Source organism: Chaetomium globosum, genomic scaffold (genome assembly GCF_000143365.1).
Source record: "Chaetomium globosum CBS 148.51 scaffold_1 genomic scaffold, whole genome shotgun sequence".
Classification (NCBI taxonomy): domain Eukaryota; kingdom Fungi; phylum Ascomycota; class Sordariomycetes; order Sordariales; family Chaetomiaceae; genus Chaetomium; species Chaetomium globosum.
The window spans coordinates 4,445,966-4,468,122 of NT_165976.1; the positions used below are offsets into that span (position 1 = coordinate 4,445,966).

At 56.1% G+C, this 22,157-nt stretch overlaps 7 protein-coding genes across 7 annotated transcripts; 2 read left to right on the forward strand and 5 right to left on the reverse strand.

The window, feature by feature from the left end:
- Positions 1-103: 103 nt before the first annotated feature.
- Positions 104-1,016, reverse strand: CHGG_01448 (uncharacterized protein; the record flags this gene model as incomplete). The annotated part of the gene is made up of 2 exons (XM_001220668.1): positions 104-823; positions 906-1,016. The coding sequence occupies 2 exons, from the start codon at positions 1,014-1,016 to the stop codon at positions 104-106; spliced, it is 831 nt and encodes a 276-aa protein (XP_001220669.1).
- Positions 1,017-4,120: 3,104 nt separating this feature from the next.
- On the forward strand, positions 4,121-7,965 carry CHGG_01449 (uncharacterized protein; the record flags this gene model as incomplete). Its single annotated transcript, XM_001220669.1, has 6 exons — positions 4,121-5,129; positions 5,221-5,534; positions 6,015-6,350; positions 6,457-6,530; positions 6,651-7,442; positions 7,500-7,965. The coding sequence occupies 6 exons, from the start codon at positions 4,121-4,123 to the stop codon at positions 7,963-7,965; spliced, it is 2,991 nt and encodes a 996-aa protein (XP_001220670.1).
- A 208-nt stretch (positions 7,966-8,173) lies between these two features.
- CHGG_01450 (uncharacterized protein) lies at positions 8,174-9,808 on the reverse strand (the record flags this gene model as incomplete). Its single annotated transcript, XM_001220670.1, has 4 exons — positions 8,174-8,411; positions 8,580-9,001; positions 9,072-9,737; positions 9,806-9,808. The coding sequence occupies 4 exons, from the start codon at positions 9,806-9,808 to the stop codon at positions 8,174-8,176; spliced, it is 1,329 nt and encodes a 442-aa protein (XP_001220671.1).
- A 1,156-nt stretch (positions 9,809-10,964) lies between these two features.
- On the reverse strand, positions 10,965-13,185 carry CHGG_01451 (uncharacterized protein; the record flags this gene model as incomplete). Its single annotated transcript, XM_001220671.1, has 3 exons — positions 10,965-11,764; positions 12,460-12,683; positions 12,746-13,185. 3 exons carry the CDS (start codon positions 13,183-13,185, stop codon positions 10,965-10,967), a joined length of 1,464 nt encoding a protein of 487 aa, XP_001220672.1.
- Positions 13,186-13,898: 713 nt separating this feature from the next.
- On the reverse strand, positions 13,899-16,825 carry CHGG_01452 (uncharacterized protein; the record flags this gene model as incomplete). The annotated part of the gene is made up of 4 exons (XM_001220672.1): positions 13,899-14,540; positions 14,593-15,114; positions 15,208-16,240; positions 16,326-16,825. 4 exons carry the CDS (start codon positions 16,823-16,825, stop codon positions 13,899-13,901), a joined length of 2,697 nt encoding a protein of 898 aa, XP_001220673.1.
- A 1,768-nt stretch (positions 16,826-18,593) lies between these two features.
- Positions 18,594-19,295, forward strand: CHGG_01453 (uncharacterized protein; the record flags this gene model as incomplete). The annotated part of the gene is made up of 3 exons (XM_001220673.1): positions 18,594-18,715; positions 18,969-19,100; positions 19,256-19,295. The coding sequence occupies 3 exons, from the start codon at positions 18,594-18,596 to the stop codon at positions 19,293-19,295; spliced, it is 294 nt and encodes a 97-aa protein (XP_001220674.1).
- Positions 19,296-19,792: 497 nt separating this feature from the next.
- Positions 19,793-21,697, reverse strand: CHGG_01454 (uncharacterized protein; the record flags this gene model as incomplete). Its single annotated transcript, XM_001220674.1, has 2 exons — positions 19,793-19,918; positions 20,009-21,697. The coding sequence occupies 2 exons, from the start codon at positions 21,695-21,697 to the stop codon at positions 19,793-19,795; spliced, it is 1,815 nt and encodes a 604-aa protein (XP_001220675.1).
- Between the last annotated feature and the right edge of the window lie 460 nt (positions 21,698-22,157).

The following is a 22,157-nucleotide window of genomic DNA, read 5'->3' on the forward strand; positions in this document are numbered from 1 at the left end:
CAATCAATCACGGTCATTTGAAAAAGTAGTCTTGCTCTGCAATCGAACAATCGAACATACAACGCCCCTAATAGAGTCTTCCAGCCCCTATTCATCCTCACCCCTAAGCAATCGGCTCAACGCTGAACTTGTCCAAGTCCGCAGAGACCACCTGCCAGCCATCGGCTTTCGCACCATCACCGGTAAGGTACGCAGACGCCGAGCTGTTGCCACGCATGGTCCACTCCACCCAGTGGCCGCCAATCACACCAAACTTGCCGCCGTTAAAGTCGGTATAGGTACCGCCGTGGCCAACATCCAGGTTGCCCTTCCACTTGGGAACCCCCGCGGGCATGGCGTTGTAGTCGCGCTCGCCGTTGCCAAACGCAATATCGCTCTGCCCCCCCAGAAAGAAGAACACCGGCTTGCGGAAGTTCTCGGCCGCCGTGTAGTTGGTCAGCAGGCCCGAGCTCCAGATGCCGACACTCTGGACGCGGTCGTCCCAGATCTGGGCGTAGGCCTCGACGCCACCACAGCTCCAGCCGGCGGCCGTGATGCGCGAGGCGTCGACGCTGGCAAAGTCGCCCTGGCCCGCGTTGGTGCTGATGAAGTCGATCGACTGCTTCATGACGTCGGCCGTCGTGCTGCCCTGCCCGCCCGGCGTGCCGCTCGCGATGACGAGTACGCCATGCGATGCGAGTTGCGTGAGGAAGGGAGCCTGCCCCGTCGCGTCTGCCGAGCACCCGCCGTTGCCCCAGAGCATGACGGGCAGCTTGGTGCCCTCCGGGATCTCCTTGGGCGCGTAGAAGGTGTGGCCTTGCAGGGCGTTGGAGGTGTAGTAGCCCTGTGGGGGTGGGAAGTAATCACGTTAGTTGAGATCAGGATGGATTTGGTTGAACATGGTTATTTGATGTTGGTGAACATACCGCTGGCGCAAACGGACCGTCGCCAGTGCTCTGGCCCTGGCGCTCCTTGAGGGAGACGGGGGTGGCAGAGGAGAGAGCCACAAGGGCCAGCGCAGAAAGGGTGGTCTTCATGTTGGCTGTGAAGGTTGGTGATACTGGGACTCGGCCTAGGTCTCGTGCGTCGTGACGATGTGCAGATCTCTAGGAGAATAGCGGCTGAGGGAGTTCCCGGGCCGGTCTTATATGCTTTTCCCCTCGGATCAGAAATCTGGGTTTCTACCCGGTTGTGTTACCCATCTGCCTTCTGAGTTGAGCGGCTATGACGAACACCCCCCCGGGGGGCGTCATGTTGTTTCAACTTGTGCTGGGAGAGTGTTGCTTTGAGGCCCGAGAGCCTGGGGCCAATATATTTCCCCACATCGGAATGCCGATCGTTATGGCCCCCTCCGGTCCGTACCCGGTACCAAAGTGAAGATCTATGGCTTTGTTCCTGGATAATGTGGGCGACAGAGAGGCGCACGAGCGAGGGGTTGATGATCGCTGGCCCTCGCCCGAGATATACGTAACCACTCAAGAAGCTGGCTCCGGTCCTCCGATTCCAGATGAGGGCATGATGAGGGCATGATACAGGGAAAAGGGGGTGCCGAGGTTGGTGGGAAAACCCCGGTTGGGGCGCCTAGAGAAGCGACCACTTGCCTGGAAACACGCCGGTTATATGGATAATTCGGCAATTACTCCCCTGCTGTAACTTTACCGTTGCAATGCATAAACTTCCTCTGCCCGGAATTTAATTGCGGGACTTGGGATCTCGATTGTAATCTGTACATTGGTACTCTTCTCGCGAAGCCTTTCCAGACCCCATTTCCTCCTATCGACGTCCATTAGGGATTATAGGGGGTTAACAAGGTCGATACAATTCCTAATTTCGAACTCATAAGCGCCTCTTTAATGACCTTGAGGGGTATAGTAAAGTCTCTTCTCGATTGACTCGCGACACAAGTAACACAACAGCTCACGTTGGGAGTACAGACGAGCAAGTTGGATTCATACCATCTTGTGGCTGTGTTGTTGGATTTGAGATAGAAACGAGAGGGAAAAGGGGTAATGCAGAATTAGGTAGGGTTCTCTCTGTTTTGAGTGAACATTGGTGTTAGTGCTTTGCGGTGTTTGGTGGTACCTACCTAGGTATACATGCAGGCATAATAGCTACCTCTAGCGAGGCTCATAGCCGACTATATAGTGTATTAAAAAGCTCCTCTAAGACCCTGCTGGTCACGCGGTATTCAAACCGTATATGCTTCAGTGTAGTTGCCGATCGTACCACCTGGACAAGGTCGCCGCCGGTAAGGAATACCTCGGGCAGGTCTTTCGCCGATACACACGTGTCAAGATCGTTATCACGTATTGTACATGCTCTTGCACCGTCCTGTTGAAAATGATGATGTCGTTGATATACGCTGAGCAAAAGTGACGGAAGCGGTATAAGCGACGGTCCATAAATCGCTGAGCGCCTAGTGCTCTCGTAGCTCTATGTCTGCGCGTCGGTACATTTCCCGCGGTATCTCACTGCTCCACTGGTTGGGTACCTCCACCTACATGCATTGGGCCTCTTGTTGTTCCCAGTTCATAGAGTCATAGCCTCATTCTATCTTCGCCCCCCTCTTTCTCTACCTCTGTCCTAGATGGTGGAGTACCTAGCTGAGGAAGCAGTTAAAATGGTTGCTCTTAGACTTACCCTATACCCGCGCGTACGATGTGATCACCGTTTGTGAAGTGTGCCTGATAGGTACCTATTCATCTAGTATGGTTCGTGTGCCTTCCTGCTCCCATTTCTATCCCAACCTTCTCGTACAGCCTGTTTCCTTGGCCTTTCTCCCACCTTCCTGCCACCGTGCTCCCGCTAGTGCTATATATACAAGTTCCCGCACACGCACTGCCACCGCCTTCTCACAATTGAAGTTGAACAACGGTTTAGCCCAGTGGTATTGTGAGGAGGACCGGTTCGACTCCCCCTCGCGGCGCACAACCCTATTTTCAGAGTTTTCGTAACTACCAACCTCCATTCGACCGGCGAATGGGGCTTGGTAATGAGCCTTTTTTTTTTTTTTTTTTTTTTTTTAGGCTGGCTTACACGATTAATAACTGAATTATTTCTATCGATGATATCAAAGGCACGTGAGGGTCCACATCTGGAGGATTAAATTCGATTAGGTAGGTATTCAACCGCAGCGCCGAAATCTCTCACGACTGCCCAGAGAACCTAACTAGTTGAAAAAAAGAGAAATCAAAATTACCACCCCACTGTCTCGCCAATCTCGTTGAGTAATATCCACGATAGTACCTACAATGGAAATTCTACTCAGTCCGTTTCGAGGGTCCTCCCGAACAGGATCAGAGTGGTTCTCGGTCGGCGTCGCCTCGTCGTTCCCCGAAGTCGGACTTGAATGTGATGAAAACCAAGAAGCCCACGGAATTGAGATCGAGCCTCGGCTGTGTGGCAGCAGGAGCAGCCATGGCGAGGATCCGAAACCGGGATGCAAAGTCTTCCATGTCCCCAGGACAGACAGTTCCCAGCGAACAGAACTCGGGATTCCAGACGAATCAGCTCAGGACTTGACCGACCAGGTTCTCGTGTTTAAATATCGGGGGAAGATTCACGCGGTAGACCATGTGGGTAACAATGCTCAATTACTAATATGAATGAATTATTGTATTAATGAGACATGATTTTAGCAATGCCCTCATTCCTCATTCCCGTTATCACAGGGCATCCCATTCGACATCGAGGACTTTGGCATTGTCCTCAGCGCAGGACTGACTTGCCCAAAGCATAATTGGTCCTTCGACCTCTTTTCCGGCAGGTCAGATCGCGGGAACTACAAGCTCAAGGTATGGGAGGTTGAGTTGCGCGAGACTGGGGGAGCACAGGCCGCCGAGAAAGAGGTGTGGGTGAGGAGAAAGCCGAGGATCGGTTAACACTTCTCATGGTTGGCGCCTCGGTGAAAGAAGCAGAACATTCATTACCTGCCCACCAGATGTTGAGACACTGTCCGACCATCAAGTCTTTCTGTCATATGTTCTGGACGCATCCTTTGCTCTTCACACGGAGCCCACCCAGCCCGTTCGCGACTTCGGTCTGCCGCCGAACCAGAACGTCCTCAAACACCTGCTCCAGGCTCACCAGCGCCTTGGCGGAGATCTGATGGTGAAGGACGATCCGCGGAGCGGCGATCAGGATGCCATGTTGCAGACCCACGCCATTCAATGTCTCACCCGGGACGCCGGCACTCGGCAGATCCAGCCAGACCATGTTTGTCTCAGCCGGGCGGAGCAACTTCCCGCCTCTGTCCGTCCACATGCGCGCCACTGCCGCCGCCATTCCATGGGTGATACTGAACACCCCCCTGACGTCCACATCCCCCGGCCCGAAGTTTTCGAACACCGCTTCCCGCGCGGCGGCCGCCAGAAACCCCGTCTTCCGAACACCGCCGCCGATGCTCTGGCGCAGCCTCTTGATTCGGCGGATCACCGCCGCCGAACCCACCACCGCGGCCCCGATCGGCGCGCCGATCCCCTTAGAGAAAGACAACGTCAAGACATCCGCGCACGCCGCAATCTCAGCCAGCGTTCCCGCGGACCGGCCCGAGGCCACGGCATCCCACACCCGCGCCCCGTCGATATGCACCAACAACCCCCGACTCGCCGTCCACTCCCTAATACTGCGCAGCTCCGCCAACGGAATCACATTCCCATTCGCCGTATCTTCCAAACTCACCACCTTTGTCGGACACGCCGTCCACGGCAACCCCTCCCCACCACCACCACCACCCCCACCACCCTCCCCATCCAACCTCGCCCCCTTCTCCACATCCCCCACCGTCAAAAACAACCCCTCCGGCCTCACCGGCACCAGCGTCGCCCCCGACAGCGCCGCCAACCCGCCGGCCTCATTACAGACAACATGCGCCGACGCGTCCGCCAGCACGCCGTACGGCCGCTGCGCGCTCAGCGCCCCGAGCGCCCCCAGCGCCAGCTGGTTGGCCATGGTGCCCGACACGGCGAAGGCGGCGGCTTCCCGCCCGCAGATGCATGCCATGTGCCGCTCGAGGGAGGTGGTGGTGCGGTCTTCGTCGAAGACGTCGTCGTTGAGGGTTGCGTGCGTGAGGGCCGTGAGTTGGCGCAGGGTGGGGGTTGTGATCGCGTCCGCTGGGGGGTGGGGGGGGATGGGGTTAGTATGGGATGGGGGTAAGTGCTTAGGGGGGGGAGGAAGAGGAAGGAGGGGGGGCACTCACTTCGAAAGTCAAACGCCGTGCCCGTATGCTCTGGATTTCCCCAGGACACCTCGTCTGTCTCGGCAAAGGTGGCAGGGGCGCCATTCTCAGGGGCTGCTTTGGTGCCCCAGGCCCGGTTCGAGTTGGTGGTGGTCAGAGTCATGGTGGCGGAAAGCAAACTCGGAATATTAGGTCTTGTGTCCAAGCTGTCGAAGCCATGATTGTGAGGCCAGGCGAATGTGACGGTGGTATCGTGTGTGGTTATATGTATGTGCCTGGGCTCTCTGGTGTTTGGTACGGGCCAAGGATGACCGAATACGGATCCTACGATCCTCTTGCCAAAGCACCACTCGGAGAATTTTCCGGTCCTCGAACCCAAGTACGCATCGACAAATTCCACTCTTCAGCCAGCCTTACAAGTGTGGTTGCGGAATCCTTCTAGCCCCTTTCATAATGTGACTGTACAATAGTACTTGTTAGGGCCTTTCTCGGGAATATCACATGCCATGTGTCAATCCAGATCCTTCTCTCCCCTTATGTCGCCCCTCCCAGGACACTGCGATTGGGTGCAGTCCGAGGCTGAGGTTTAAGACGGTGCAATCACTTCATCTACAGATCCAGAAAAAATCGACATGTTGGGGCCGATCCCTAAAGTAGCGGTCAGTCCGAGGTAAAACCGAGGTCAGAAATTTGTTCTGTGACGCGACCTTTGATCGGCTGGACGCGCAATGTGACGAGATCCTGTTTGAGACTTTTTTGATCAGATTTGGTCTCGGCGGGCTGAGGGGGGTCTGGTTGCTGACAGCACATCTGAAATTTCGCCATGCCCAACAACCCATGTGGTGAAATGTTTTTGTAGAAAAGTGTAAAGGGGTCCCCGGTTCCCGAGCAGGAGAGATCGGAGTATGCTCGTCTGCCACCTTGCCAACTCTTGATGCCGACCCTGGACCATCAGTCGCCCCCTGAATCCATCATGTCGAAGCCTGGCAGTATCTCCGGGGCAGAGACGGTCAACGGGGACCAGGAGCTCGAGCAACTGGCAAGCTTGGGCCTCCAGCGGAATAGTGACGGGTTGATTTGCTGGTTGCCGGACAGCAAAGACCATCCTCGGAACTGGAACGCCGCGAGGAAGACTTTCGACACGACCGTCATCATCTTCCTCGAGTTCTTTGTCACGGTGGTCAGCACGGCCGGGGTGAGTTATTTTCTCACTGCCTACCCCAACTTCTAGTTTAGTGCTTACAGAAACCTTTGACTTTGAAAAAACGGCTGACCATTCCCGTTCGGCGCACCCGTGACAGGCCTCAGCAGCACACGCAGCCCAACCCGAGTATGGCGGCGATAAAGTGACATCCATTTTGGCCTTCACATTCATGTAAGCACCCACATCCCCACCCACATTTCCACCACTTCCCTTTTTACGCCCTAGAGCCAGACGACTCAGCAGAAACCACCTCACCCGGGTACACCTCCCGCTAACCCCTGACCCCCACAGGTACAACCTCGGCCAAGCGCTCGGCGGGCTCATCACGCCCGCTCTGTCGGAGCTCATCGGACGCCGAACGCCCTACCTCGTCTCGTGCGCGCTCTTCAGCCTGAGCTGCCTGCTGACGGGGCTCGTGCCGCACGTCGCGGCCGTGTGGGTCGGCCGCTTCGCCGCGGGCTTCACCTCGGCCGTGCCGGCGGTCGTCACGGCGGGCAGCATCCACGACATGTTTGACGGCGCGCAGCGCGTGTGGCTGGTGGTGGTCTGGAATGCGGGCTCGACGGCGGGGCTGTGTCTGGGTCCGTTGTATGGCGCTTGTTTGTTGGTGGTTGGTGAGGGGGATTGGCGGTGGATTTTTTGGGTTTCGGCGGCGGTGACGGCGATGTGTTTTGGGTGTTTGCTGGGGGTGAGGGAGAGTCGGCCGAGTCAGGTGCTGAAGCGGAAGATTGAGGTTCTGGGTGCGAAGGGAGGTGTTGGGAGTCTGGAGTGGTTCAACCCTGACGATGCGCCGGATGCGGAGGCGCTGTTCCGGCTGGTGGTTGTGCAGCCGCTGAAGTTGTTGGGGACGGAGCCGATTGTGATCATGGTTACGACCATCTCGGCTGTGTCTTGGGGTATCATCTACCTCTTTACCGAGTCGCTGCCGGATGTGTATCTGTCCATGTCGGCGGGCTTCACGCCCACAACGGCGTCGATGGCCTTCTTGGCTTTTTTGCCTGGCGTTGCGCTCAGCTTTCTACCGCGGCTGTGGGATCGGAGAACTGTCCGTCAGGGGCTGCAGCGGGGAGAGAGGATACAGCCGTTAGTATATCCCTGTTCCTGCGTGTTGAGTTTGTGAAAATGCTGACTTTGTTGCAGGGAAGATAAGATCATGGGCTTCGCCATCGCCGCGCCCGCGCTGGCCATCGGGCTGATATGGTTTGCCTGGACGGTCCCACCCACAGCCCCCCAGATCCATTGGCTGGTCCCTACTGCAGCGTTGGTGTTGGTTGGATTTGCTGTCAACGAGATGGCTTACACACTCAGCGCTTATCTTACTGACGCCTACCTGCTCTATGCCGCGTCCGCGTTCTGTGGTCTCGCCTTTGTGCGCGCCTTGGTGTCGGGTGTCATGCCGCTCGTGGCGAACCGTATGTACCCAGCTCTCGGAGCCAACATCGCGGGCACCGTTGTTGCCTCATTCGCACTGATCTTTTGTCTGGCACCGTGGGTTTTCTTTCGGTACGGAAGAGTGTTGAGGGAGAAGAGCCCGTTCGCGAAGCACAGCTTGGAAAATCATCTCAAGAGTCAAATCCCGTCGGAGAAGAAGCTGGAGGGCTTGTAGTTGGCTAAAATATCTAGTTCATCAAGGTTGTAATGTGTAATAGCTGGAGGTGGGGTTGCTTGAGGACCATATGTATAGCTTGTTGTAACAGAGCGGCGTCGAGTTGCTGCAGCATCGAATAATAGTAATCCGTACTCATGAAAATGGGAACCGGTCCACGTGGTGTAGAACTTGCAGCTCCGCCTCGCCGGGAGCTGGCACCACGACCTCAACCTCCACAAGCTCCGCGAGAAGCAGCCACAGCCATTTCAAGGCCGCTTATTGTCTTGCGAGGCTGCTCAGCGTTGGCATGATCTGAAGCATCCTCGGTAGCAAGGTCGACACCGTCCCACTGGGGGCGGTCGGCGTGGATTGACGGCGTCAGCAGAGACTCGCGCGGCGTGGAGAGTGGCGCCGTTGAGCGGGGAGCCTTCGGATCCGAGGCGAACACGGCGCTGTCGGTAGGCCTGCCACGGAGAGTAGTAACACGGTCAAACTCGTGATACTCGAGGTACTCATCCTCATGTAATAGAGACCGCCGGAGCCACTAGTATGGGTGGAAATCTATCTTCGTGAGGGAGAGCTCGCCCTCCGTGTGCCGGCGGTAGAGTTCGTGACTGCAGGGCATGCCGTACTGCTTGGTGAACTGGCCGGTGCAAGGGGTCAACGGCGCCGGATTCGGTCTCTCCGGAGTCTTGATTGCTCCGAGCATATGGCGGTATTGCAGTGAGATCTTCTTCAACGCTCGGCTTGCAACGTTATAGGGAGCCTCTCCAAGCCAGGCCTTGCCGAGATATTCACGCTTGAGTCGACCAGTCTCCTGAGCGCGGCCCTCCTTTAAATTGACCTCCATCTCCTTAACCATGTTGAGGGACTGCGTGATGGCCTCAAACACAGTGCTGTTGCCGTTTACAACGAAGCTCTTCAGGTAGCGGTTCATGGATTCCACTGGAGATGTGGTGCGGTGACCGAAATTGAGCCTCTGGTTGGTGTAGCAGGTCGCCCACTGCTTGACGATAGAGGCAGTCATGTAAGTCTCTTCCAGGTGCTTGATGATCTCCGTTTGGTCGGAAAAGAAGGCTTTTGAGCTTCTCCCAAGCAAGGTTGAAGGCATCTAGAGTGTTGACATAGATAGCATGCGCCCAGAGCTTGTAAAGGCCGGCTCTGGAGTATTCAACGGTCTCAGGGAGGCGTTCAAGCAAGCCCTCACAGGTGGCGAGGTTATTCAGGCGAGTAACCACTGCCCAATCTTCTCCATCAAGCTCCTCCTCTTCGTTCACGGCGCTCTGTGTTGCTGGAGCTCCCTCCGCCGCCAAGAGCTGCTCAACCACATCTTTCTTCCACTTTCTTTTGATGTTGAGAACCACGTTCTTGTTCACGTGGAAGATACAGAGCTGCTGGTCCGCATCGGGGTAAACTCGAGATATAGCCGACTTCATGGCTTTGTCGTAGTCTGTGATGGTCACTGCAGGGGGATTTGCGTCGATGCTCTCGCGGCAGGCGTTAACCTGATCCATGAGCCAGTCAAAACCCTCCTGACGCTCGTTGTTGATGAAACCAAACGCACAACTGTAGATTTTGCCCATTGCGTTGATCCCAGCAACTTGAAAGAAGGCGAGCTTCTTGTTATTGGTCTTGTAAGTATTGTCGTATAGCTGCAGCCACGGGGAGAGCTTCCACTCGTTCTTGGACCAGTCAAGCGCCCAGAACATACCCTCTGGCTTCGTGGGGTCACTCTTCGACCACTTGACCGTGTGGTACACCTTTGCCTTCTCAAGCATCTTCTTGGCGATCTGAAACGGTGTGTAGCCTTCGAGTGTAATAATAGGGTTTAAGATGGACGTTTACCTGAGATGGATACCATTGGTGCTTTGGGATGGACAGTTTATATGCTGGGAGGGACGGTATTTTATATTGGAACGGATAGCATCACATGTTGGGATGGACAGGAACACCAAATTCAGTAAATCGACCAAAGCGGTGTTATCACAGGGACGAGCGACCCTGAGGTCTAAGGTTACGCCGTGTGAGAGACAAGTGGCATCAGGATTCATACAGGCAAGGCCACCTGGACCAAGATCAGCAACCGGGCCCAATACCTGAACACGTTGCTCCTACACTGCCAATTCGTGGCTTCCTAGAAGACTTGGGGAGAGCGTGTCATCGAGAAGACGGTCGTCAGGGCAGAAGGGGCTTGACATCACGGAGGGCAAAACCTTGGCCTGTACATGTATGACGCGGCTATGCATAGTAGAACACCACACGGCCACTGGATACGATCTCGCTTTCGCCAACCCTCCACGGGTGGGGGGGAGGCACACGCGCTACCGTGATGCTGATGATCATGGCGCTTCGCATCCAGTTTCACTGGATGGCTTGGAGAGGGACGAGGAATCGCCCAGAAGTCCGGCTACACCGCTTGGACGAACAACGGAGAGCATCCCAAGCTGCTTCACGTTTCGCCCCGCCGGCCATCACAGAAGAGAGAAGTATAAAGAACTGAGAAAAAGGAAATCAAATAAAAGAAACTCTGGGTTTCCGAATAGCTTACATTCTAATCCCTACACGTTTAGTAAGGTTTGTTCGGCATCCACACTTGGGATTCGGCTCGGATTCTGAATTCAGCTTGGGGACTCCCTCACAGCAGCGTGTATATTTTTACGACAGCGGAACTAGGCGGCAGAGAAGTTTCTGTGTCCTTCTGCGGGAAGAAATGTAGCCTACATGTACAACGTGCCTTTCACCCCATAGATTCAACTCAAAGTTTGAATTCCCGAATCAACGAAACTCCGACCTTCCACGACAGAATGCCCCTTCACACCAGACCTCAAGTATAGATAATCCCCCCATCCACCACAAACGTCTGCCCCGTCACATAATCCGCATCCCGACTCGCCAAAAACGACACCAACCCGGCCACATCCCGCGGCACGCTCGTCCTCCCCAGCGCAATCAACTCCCCACTATACTTCCTAATCGTCTCCCCCTTCGCCCTGCCCTCCCTCCTCCCCAACCCCTCATCAATCAGCTCCCACATCTTGGTATCCACAATCCCCGGCGCGTACGCATTCACCGTAATCCCATGCTCCGCCAACTCCATCGCATACACCTGACTCAACCCCCTCACCGCCTCTTATTACTCGTGCTGTAAGGCCCCAACAGCGCAGAGGCTTAAATGCCACAATACTCGCCGCCGCAATCAGCCGCCCGCGTACCTCCTCCCCCTCCCGTTCCCTCCCACCAACACCATCCCCACCCCCACCCTGATGCTCCTCCTTTTGCTGCGCAATCATCGCCCTTGCCGCCGCCTGGAAACAGTGGTGCACCCCGGCGACGTTGACGTCCAGCATGCGCCGGAAATCCTCCGCCGTCAGCTCCAGCAGCGGCTTCACCTGCGCGATGCCCGCGTTGGCCACCATGGTGTCGAGCGGGCCGAGCGTGGTGGCCGAAGCGTGCACGAGCGCGGCAACTTGCTCGGGGGAGGTTACGTCCGCGGGGAAGGCGTGGTGGGGGGGTTGGGGTGGGGTGTGGGTGTTGGTGGTGGAGATGGAGGTGGAGGTGAGCTCGGTGATGAGGGAGTCGAGATGGGGTTGGAGGGCGGGGAGATCCCGAGGCGGTGATGCGGTAGTCCGTCTTGTGCGAGGCGGATGGCGATGGCACGCCCGATGCCGCGCGCTGGCGCCGGTTACGATGGCTACGCGGGGGCGGGTGCTGGAGCGGGGGGAGGTCGTGATGGTTCGGGGGTGGTGGTGTGGTGTGGGGTTTTCCCAGGGGACGGATAGTGAGAGGGCGGGGTGTGAGGCGATGGAGGGCGGGTAGTCTACGGAGGGGAGACATGGCTTCAATGATGAGACGATAATGGGTATTTTGGTGGGTGATGGCTGGGTTCGGGGTGGAAATGATCCCACTACGAAACTTATTGAATATGGTAGAGGCGCTACTCCCAGTGAGCACTTTGGTCCGCTCTAGGCAAAAGGAAGCTGCGAGTGTGGAAGTGGAAGAATGGGTTGGTTTGGGGCGATGTTGGAAGAAGAGGTGGTGTTGATTCCCGTCCACGAAAGTTGTCAAGACCCCGCTTGACAAGAGATCATCACAAATGCAGGCAGCTGCATTTGCTTCGGTGTGCTATTGGAATACACACTATCAATTGTTCAAAGCTACCACTTATACCGCTGCCCGCACTCCCAATGGCACTCCAAAGTGCGGGGTCTGTGATGCAGTGAAGCCCGAGGACGGGATCTCGTCTCAATACGGCCCGAGGCTAATAACAATGTAGGAACCCGTCCGAAGAAATAGGAGGTACATATCCCATTGTCGAGAGTAACAACTTCAACAACAGAGTCCCTTAGATGACATCGGCAGAGAATTGGGACACGGTGAAGGTTGCTGGTCCTCCAGTGAAGGCCTCGGAGCCAATTTGGAAGACTGGATACTATACATCAAGATGTTAGACACACCCATCTTGAACCATTTTAAATTCCTTTGAGTGTGTTCATTGTGAAGGAGAAAACTCACCGATCACGTTCTGTTTGCTGGAGGGGAACTGGTAATTCTGCTCCAGATACGTATAGAACTCTTTCACATCGGCGCTGAACTCCTTGACGGTCCCCGACGGCGGCACGAAGCTGTAGACCCTCATGGCTCCGTTGAATCCAGTCCACAGGTCCCAGGTCTTGCCAGCAACAGTGACGGTACCAACCGAAGATCCGATGGGGTAGACGTTGCCATATCTTGCCAGCCTGCGGTGACCGTGTCAGTCGACCTCATCTCTTCCTGAAGCTCAAACCCGAGGGAAGCTCACCAGATCATAAGCTCAAAGTCGCCACTGCTGTTCACATGGTTGGGGTCCTCGGCAGTGAAGACGTCGTACGCGACATTGGCGCGAATGTTCTCGTTGTCGTAGTCCCACTTGACCGAAGTGGGCATCTTGCTGATGGAGCTGATGGTCCTGCCCTTTGCGACCTGCCGGCCGACATAGGGGTAGCTCTTCACGTTGTTGGGGCCCCCTTCCCATGTCCAGGTCGTGTGCCACTGCACGCCCTCGCTGGAAGCGCCGTCGAGGTAGGTGCACTGCGACCCCGAGGTCGCCGCATCTTTGCCCCAGAGGTTGTTGAGCAGCTCGTAGCCGTTGCCGGACCAGTAGGCATACAGCTCGCACAGAGTCTCTTTTTGACGAGGAGCCAAGGCTGCCGAGTTCACGCCGGCGACGGTGGCGAGGAAAAGGAGTGCGGCCTTCATCATTACTGGCTAATTCGTTGCTGTGATTGTGTCCTCGCTTGAACGTTGGAACCTAGGTAATCTCTTAAGCATTAGGTCTTTTTACTCAGGAGACGCCGTTGGGTTTTATACAAGTTTTATACATAATACAGCTCATAAGTCAACCATCGATATACGGCCCATGACTATATTGTTGCCTTCTCCGTAGCCCTGTATTGGTGTTGTGTTTGTTGTGTTTCTTGACTTCCCTCCGACACTCTCCGTTTCTGGACGGAATAGCGGATGGTTCCGACTTTGGGATGTGATACTTCGACCTGGTTGGTGCGCCTAACACTGCTTTACTCTCTCGGGTGGGGACGGCAATGTAATTGACTTCCCAGTCTTCTTGGTCCATGCAGCCGGTTTCCCGTTCCGCTTAACTCCCGGAGTCTTCTCCGCGTCCCACAATGCCGGTTTTGATTGCCGAAGCCGCCTGGGTCGGTGGTAAGAAGCCGGGACCCGGCGCAAAGACTATCATTATAATTTAGGGACTTGCTAGGCGCGCACCTCCCTAAAATTGCTGCGCGCGCACCCCGCCCGAAATTGCTAGGCGTGCACCCCCTCCCCGCCCAAAGGATTAGGGTTTATATGGTCGCAACTAAAACAAATGAATTACTCTGCCCCAAAAGCGAAAGACTTCGCAAAACAGCTCAATTCCACTCGCTCAGACTACATACACTACGTAGAACTACCCCTATTTAGACCTCCTGAGCCGCACCACGTAATTTAGCCGATGGTTTGACCGCTCGGCCACTCCGAGTCCTCGTCATGGGGGGAGACGGGTCCTGAACGGCTTGGGTTTGCGCTGCAGAGCCCGCCTGAACCTGTTCGCTTGACTGTGAGGTCGTAGAAAGCACTGCGTTGCGCTTTGAGGCTTGTTTTCGCGGAGGCGCAGCCTCAGGAGCCACCTCAGAAACCCTACCCCTTTTCGTTGCCTTCGGCGCCGTGAGCAAGGATGGGCGCTTTGCAGCTTTGATCTTGAACCTCTCGAACCCTCTATCAACCTCTGGAGACTTCACCAACTCCACCTGTGACAGCCTACGACGTATACTGGGCTTCAGATGCGGCGCAGTACCCTTAGGGGGCCTAGGCTGGGTCCTCTTGCGTCGCTGGGTTGTCGGCTGAGCCTGGGACAATGGATTCGAAGCCCTGGCGGTGGGGGGGAGCCTTCTGGGGGTTGCCGGAGTACTGGAGTTCGTCGGAGCTGCAGGGGTGGAAGCCACACCTCCCCTGACAAACATGATCGCCATATCTAGGGGCACGGCGGCAGGCTCGTTTCTCGGTCTACCCTTCCGCTTCGTAGCAACCCTGGGATCACGAATCCGGAGGTAGGGGTCCCCCTCGTCCTTCTACAGTTAGCCATGCTACTATATTGATATTGGGGATACTTACAAGCCTGTTCTTGAGGTGCCAGTGATGGTGTACGTCCCAGAGTCGGATCTTGGCATCTGGTTTGACGAGTGACTGCGCCAGGATGTTGTAAATGCTGTGACGGCAAGGTATACCGTATTGCTGCGTAGCCGTACAGTTGTTTTCGTTGCAGGCTGGCAAAGGGCGTGCCTTTTGTTTCTTTCCAGGAAACGCTGCCCTGGCAAAGCGATACTCGCGGTTGATCAACTCCAAGGCTTTATACGTCACCTTGTTAGGTAGAGAGCCAAGGTACCGCCGTGACAGCCAATTCTTTCTCACACTCATTCCCTGTTGGCCAAGAACTTGCTGGAGATGCTCAAGCTGTTCGTCAGCCATCTCCTTGATACCCTCAACAAGGCGGACGCAGTCGCTTCTACCGTCGAGGAGGTAGCTCTTGATGTTGAGATTGCTTGACTCGGTTGGTGACGTCACTCTTGCGCCGTAGTTTCGGTACGTTCGGGTGTAGCACTGCGCCCACTGGTGCCGCAAAGGCATCCATTGCTTCTGGATATACCCCATGATACTTGGTTGATCAGAAAACTCATCCTTCAACGCCTTCTAGGCCTGATAAAATTGATCCTCTGTTTCCGAATAGACCATGACTTTAAACAAAGCCTCAACACCATTGTGGTCGTGGGGAAAGGGGCCGCGAGACTCAGTGGTAACACCAGGGTCATCTAAGGAGCGGATCCGTGCCAAGGCAGTTGCCTCCTCGGCATTCAGCCTAGCGGCTACCTCAGCACTACCCCCATCGTCACCAACATCCTCATCACCTTCAAAAGCCTCTTCGTCAAGGAAATCAGGGCTTTCAACCCTCTTGAACTTCTTCTTGGCATTGAGGAGGACGTTCTTTATGACGTGATAGATGCAGATCTGTTGTTGCGAGTCGGGGAATACCTCCAGGAGGGCGGCCTTAAGCTCTTTGCAATGATCGGTCAAGATGACGATGGGGGGCTCAACGCTGAACTCAGCTCGCAGCTCATGTGTCCCCCGGCAAAGCCAATCGAACGATTCCTTTCTCTCATTGTCGATGAAGCCGAAGATGGAGTTGTAGATGGTGTTGGCGCCGGTGAGCCCTGCCACTTGGTACAGAGGATAACCAAAGCAGTTGGTATTGTAGGTGAGATCGATCTGCATGACGTCTGAGTACTGCTTTGTGATATCCATCAAGCCGTTGAAAGTAAACACCAAGGCCAGGAGCTCAGTCTCATCCTCGTCAGCCCACTTGACACGGTATTTGATGCCGTTCTCATCAAACGACTTGATCAGGGCACCTGCAGGAGTATAACCACCAAGCTTTTCCTTCCGGATCTTCGCCCTCGCATTGTAGATGTCTTTCCTGATGTAGCTGGAATCGGGGAAGCCGTCTCTGATGAGCGCCCCGATCTCCCTGGAGCGGATTCCGTGATGCTTTGAAGCGTTGACGATGGTATCAAGAACCTCAGCGGCGATCTTCCGGTGTTGAGGATGGGCGGAAGCATGAGAAGAAGGTCCATGGTTAATGGTGTTGAGGCTCGTCAGAATTCCGGAACACCCAGCCGTCTTGGGTAAGCTTGGCAACTGACTTCCAGGTGCAGCCGCACTTTCGGGTGCCGGTTTCACGTAGGCCAGCGGATTCACCGAACCTAGGCTGACCAAAGCGGTCACAAACAAGGTAATACCGAGCATATTCGCCTCGCTTGTTCTTCTTCCCATGTTGCCGGGTAACTGCGAACCCTCTTGTCTTTGCCCAGGCGTTCACGGCGTTCTGTAGGCCCTCAATAGTAGGCGCTGATATACCGTTAGGGGGGTTGGGAATGTCTTCATCGTCAGACGTATCCCCGTCGTGGTCGGTGAACCCACCCCACTCCGAAGCCGAGCCCTGGCTGCAACCGTCCCACTCTGACTGGCTGGAAATCGCGCCTGGTTCTAAACGGGGCCGCTCAACAAAGCCGTCGCGGTTTATAGCGCTTGCAATTGGTGAAGAAGGTTCCGAATAGCCTCCTCGATCGCTTGAATCGCTCGAATTGATGGAGATGGGCGTGGTGTTGCGTTGGGCGAGGTGGTGAGGTAGGGTCTCCGATTCTGTGAGGTCGATTGGCTGGAGGATAAGAAGATCGATATCGTCGTATTCGTCAGAATCCTCGCCTGCAGCCGAAAACTCTGTGGCGAGCGGCAGGGCTGGTGCAGGTTGTTCGAGCACCTGCGGCTCGACCGCGCGAGGGTTTTGCGACATTCTGGTGGGTTCCTAGCATTCTAGAACGGTCAGATTAGCCGTAGAAAACATGTTTTTGCTATGCAGCTTACCTGTGTTGATTGCGGGTTGGCGATGTTGAACCTCTGACCCTAACCCTGCAGGGTGCGCGCCTAGCAATTCTGGGCGGGGGGTGCGCGCGCAGCAATTTTGGGGGGTGCGCGCCTAGCAAGGCCCATAATTTATAAACCTGACGGCCCGACTCTCCACTCGAGCGTTTCCTGCACGAACCAGGTCTCGGGTCGTCTTTTTACCATGTCAGTGCTATGAACTCAACAATCCCGTCAAGGTCACGAAATCTCTGCGACTGTTCCGTTATACCCTCTTCGTGTGAGAGGCAAGATATGATGGACGACTAGGATAGTTCGTAGCCCTGTCGTCGGATACATTACAGGCAACCACCGTATGCTTGCCGCTTTCATCCAAACAATCTATGCCAGTCGCGTGTATGGCCGTACTGCCACCGAAACCTGCCTGGTTCTAACGTAGGTAGCCGTGTGCTGTGCTCTACGCCGGCATAACGCGTGCCCCGGCCCGCGGCGCGCTCACCGGGCCGTAAGAGCTGATGATGCGATCGCCATTTCATATAAGTGTGCCTTTCCCCCCGTCCTATCGGTGCGGAGCTCCCGCATGCCTATTCGCTCCTCTTGGCTTGGCTCCGTGTTTGATTTCCCTGGTTTCGGCCAACGTTTCCGTCTTTCCAGGGCGTCGTCGATAATGCGTATCTCGATTTCGGAGGGCAATACCGGGCTTAGAGACTCTTCGCAGATCGGTCCGATAAACAATAGCGGCATGCGGCAACTGCGTACCTATGAACCGTGCGAGTGTTTTGCCGTCCTTGGTCCGAGTAACTTCGTGATTGTTCCTTCTGATCACGTTTAGCCCGACTTTCAGAGAATCTTCGGCGGACATGTGTGATGGATCATAGGTTGTTCCCTCCAGGTTGACAAGAAACTGTTTATACGGTATGTGTAAGAGTCTATAAGGCGTTGTAATGCATATCTGTTTGCTTGCCCAATGACTACGAGGTAGAGGATGAGATGAAAATAGAATAAGAGAATAGGGAATTTCGATAATTGAATGACACGGATTGGATGACGGGACAACTGGTTGCTCAGACTCCCAGATAAACCCGGCTTGGGGGGGAATGTGGTTTGATACGACGACCATAGACCAAATCAGGTATACTCACACCTAAAATGGACAGCCGGGCAATGAGAGCGAGCTCAATTCGGACTTGTTCCAGCCTAGGTGGTTCATGGCCAACCAAGGACCGAGTTTGAGAAGGCCAACTGACTTTGAGTGGGGCCGCCTGTAGCTAAGTCAAGGAAGTCGCCTTCATGAAAGTGTTACCCCCAGACAAGCTATGGCCAGACCATTGGACAAGTCAAACGAGTGATATTGTAGAAATGTAGGAATAAATAGCCGGGGATTGTATTGCACTTAATTTCATCCAATTCGGGCTTGGTTTGGTTGACATAAAGACAACTTTGTTGTGCGAAAGAGTTTTGGTGTACGAGTACGAAGTATGGACTGGCGCTTCCTTGGCCAGGGAGCTCGTCTCTCCACTCCACCACAGCCGGCAAAAAGCGGGGCCCAAGGCTTGCAGTGACGTGCACTTGGTCGAAAAGCTCTCCACTTTTGCGAGCTTGATCAGACCACCCGGCAAGCTCAACACCGGCCATTGAATCAAGCGCAGAACCGCATCCCGCAACACCACAACACCGCAGTACCCCAATCAACCGCCACAATGATGCGCACCTCCATCGCTAAGCTCGCCCGCCCGGCCCTGCTCTCCCGCACCTTCGCCACGACCACCCGGGTCATGGCCGCCGGCGACACCGGCGCTCCGCCCAAGACCGGCGGCGCGGGGTACGTTCTCCCCCTCCAATTCACCGAGATATCACCCTGCTAGGGCATGGGAGCGTTTGGGTTTGGGATGGAGAGCAGCCATACCGGCGGGGCAAGGAGACAGGGCCTCAACGAGCCGGGGCCAGCTCTCACTCCCTCCCTCCGCACCCCCCCCTCTCCCGAATCATCCCCCCGATCCACCATCATCACCACCCACCCCTTACCCGAAACAAAGACCAAAGTAGATACTAACACACAACCCCCCCACTCGCAGCGACGCCTTCCAGAAACGCGAGCGCGCCAGCGAGGACTTTGCGATCCGCCAGCGCGAGAAGCAGAAGCTCATGGAGCTCAAGAAGAAGCTGGCCGAGCAGCAGGCCCACCTGCAGCAGCTCTCCGACCACATGTATGTTTTTTGTCCCTTCTCCCACCCATTCACCCCCTCCCCCCTCTACCGGCGGCGTCCCTTTCTCTTGAGCGTCTTGTGTGTGCGGTTCCGCATTGGTTGGATGGATGTTCTTGGATGGATATACCCGGATGCTGACATGGAAATTCCCGCAGCGACGAGATCACCCAGGAGCAGGGCGGCGAGCAGAACTAAGCAGCACCCTGCTTTTGTTTCTCCAGGATTGGAATGGAAATGACAAGATGACAAGCTCTCTTTTGTGGCGGGAGGGAATTTGAAAAAACAAACGAAAACCGAGCTCATAACTGGTGGCGGCCGAGCGTTGTTGTTCGCATTGCTTATCGCTCCGCATCTTGAATTTGTTTCATGCTTCGGTTCTCGAGGGGACATCGCCACCCTCCACCTACCTGTACAAGTACATACGCGCAAACTCTGCTACCACTACCGATTCCAACCACATGCTCCCCACACTTTGTTTTCACATGTGTGCACATAGCTGGTTGGCACAGTCCCATTTTCTCTACGAATTGGTCTGCCGCCGGCCGTCCCCGCAAATAGACATACACATAAATTTCCCTACCCAATACCCTGACATTATCTCCTCTCTTCTGCTTCATCGCCCACCTCATTTGTACCCGCCGCGGTACGACCGGTAAAAGCTCTCGGCCGCGTCCGTCTCGGTGCTGGACACGTTAGTGCCCATGTTGCCGCTCGCCTTCTGCGCCGCCGCCACCTTGGCCTGCAACGCCGCCGCGTTGCTGTTCGATCCACTGCAGCTGGGACAGGTGCCCGTTGAGGACGCGGACAATCTGCGTCAACTGTAATGAACACACACATGGAGTCAGCTCGTTATCTTCTTCGCCATTATGCAAAAAAACCTTGCGAGTGGTGGGGGAGGGGGAGCATACCGGATCATCAGGCTTGCTGCCCTTGCTGAGGGCGCCCGACATGTCATTGATCTCCTTGATCATCTTGGTGAGGTCCTTGCCCATGTCGTCCAGACGGTCCGTCAGCTTCTCGGCGAGCTTGTACGTGCGCTCGCGCTCCTGGTCGGGCCCGGCGGCCTGCTCGCTGACCGCGCCGCCGGCGCCGGGACCCTTGGCGAACAGCTCGTTCAGGTCCGCCTCGTAGCGGTCCAGCCACGCGCCGAGCTCGTCCTGCTGGCTCTCGACGTTACTGAGCTGGCGGTCGATCTCGGCGTTCGCACGTTCCGCCTCGTAGGTGCTCGTGTACAGCTTCTGGATCTTCTCACCATTCTCCACCAGCATGCGGTCCCACTCGGCCACCTTGGAGGCCTGATCCTTGAACTCCTTTTGGTACTTGGACAGGTCCGTTGCCCACCGCGTGATGATCTCATCCATCGTCTTGTTCTTCAGCCGGGGGAGCTGGGAGGCGGGGCCCATGGTCGACGCCGAAAGCCCGGCGGCGGTGCTGGTCTTAGCAGCATCCTGCGCCGGCGTGGCCGTAGTACCAGCGGCCTTAGCACCACCAAATAGGCTTCCGGCGGCAGCGGGGGCTGGAGTAGCTGTCGACGTAGTAGTGGTGGCCGGCTTAGCAAGCAAGGTACTGGCAGCCGCGGGGGTAGCCGAGGTGGTCGCTGCGGCGGTCGTTGCGGGCGTCTTCCCAAACAGACCACCCGCCGGTGTGGCCGTCGCAGGAGTGCTGGCTCCAGATGCGGCGGCGCTAGTCTGGGCGCCGCCAAACAGTGATGGCGTGCCCCCCGTAGCAGGTGCTTGGGCAGGCTTGGCCCCAAACAGGCCTCCCGCGCTGGTGGCCGGCGTGCTGCTGGGTTGCGATTGTGCAGCGCCGGGAGCAGGGGTTGTGCTTTGGCCGAAGAGGTTCCCAGTGCCGGCCGCGGGAGCCGCTGGTTTAGCCCCAAGGCCACCACCAAACAGATTCGCGGCGGGCTTGGTGTCGGCCGGAGGTGCGCCGGCCGGTGTGGTTGAGCCAAGACCCCCAAACATCGGTTTCGCGGGAGTCGCCTGGGTGCCGGCCGCTCCAGAGGTGGGGGTAGCTGAACCAAATATCGGTGCACCACCAGTGTTGCCGAACAATCCCCCGGTCGTCGGAGTAGCGCCTGAAGGAGTCGTAGAAGCCCCGGCCCCAAAGAGGCCACTGGCTGTAGCGCCCTGAGTGCCTGATGCTGGGGCAGCAGTCGTTGTGGTAGGCTTATTATTGCCTAAGAGGCTGGGCGTGCCTGTCGGAGTCGCGGTCCCAGACGCTGGGGTCGAAGTATTTCCAAACACGTTCCCTGGGGCCTTGGTACCGCCAAACAGAGTACTGCCCCCAGCCGAGGCTCCTGTGGTCTGACCAAATAACAACATGCCCGAGGCAGGCGCCGCCGTTGACGGCGTGGTTGTGCCGCCCGCGTTGCCAAACAAGCCTCCTGTCTGACCGGCCGTCGCTCCTGCCCCTCCAAACAAACCGCTTCCCGTTGAGGGTGTGCTTGTTCCGCTGGCTCCGGGTTTGGGAATTCCGAAAGACGATGACGTTGAGCCAGTTGCACCACCGAACAAGCCGCCGGAAGCTGGAGCTGTGGATGTGGTCGCCTGGCCCGAAGTTGCGCTCGACGCAGGTGTGCCGAATGTTAAGGACATCTTAGCGGCTAGGTGCTACCGGCTGCGTCAGGTAAGTAGGTAGGGTCTCCGCAGCGGAGCAAGCTAATGTGATCAAGCGCGAAAGATGAGATGGTTTTGACGTCGACGGGGTTCGTGGGAGAGTGAGAGCTGCGACTACTTTTTGGCGGCGCGTTTGGGACAGCGCAGGGAGAGCGCAAACGGGCGATCCTCGTGTGCGGGTCGCGGTCGTCTCGGTCGGAGGAATTGCGTCGATCGCCAGTATGTGCCGCTCGATCTGCAAAATTAAAACTCCTCAATAATCGAAGCGAAGTGGTGTGCTCCGTAGTTGGTCGATTTGCACCGTCGCTTTGTTTTCAAAGCTCTAAATTAGGCGAGCCTATGGATGGGGACAGAAACATTAAAAAGAGGCAGCAAAAGAGGACAGAAGAACGAACAAGAAAAGAGATTGGAATCAGTCTGAAATGTACTACAATGTGCA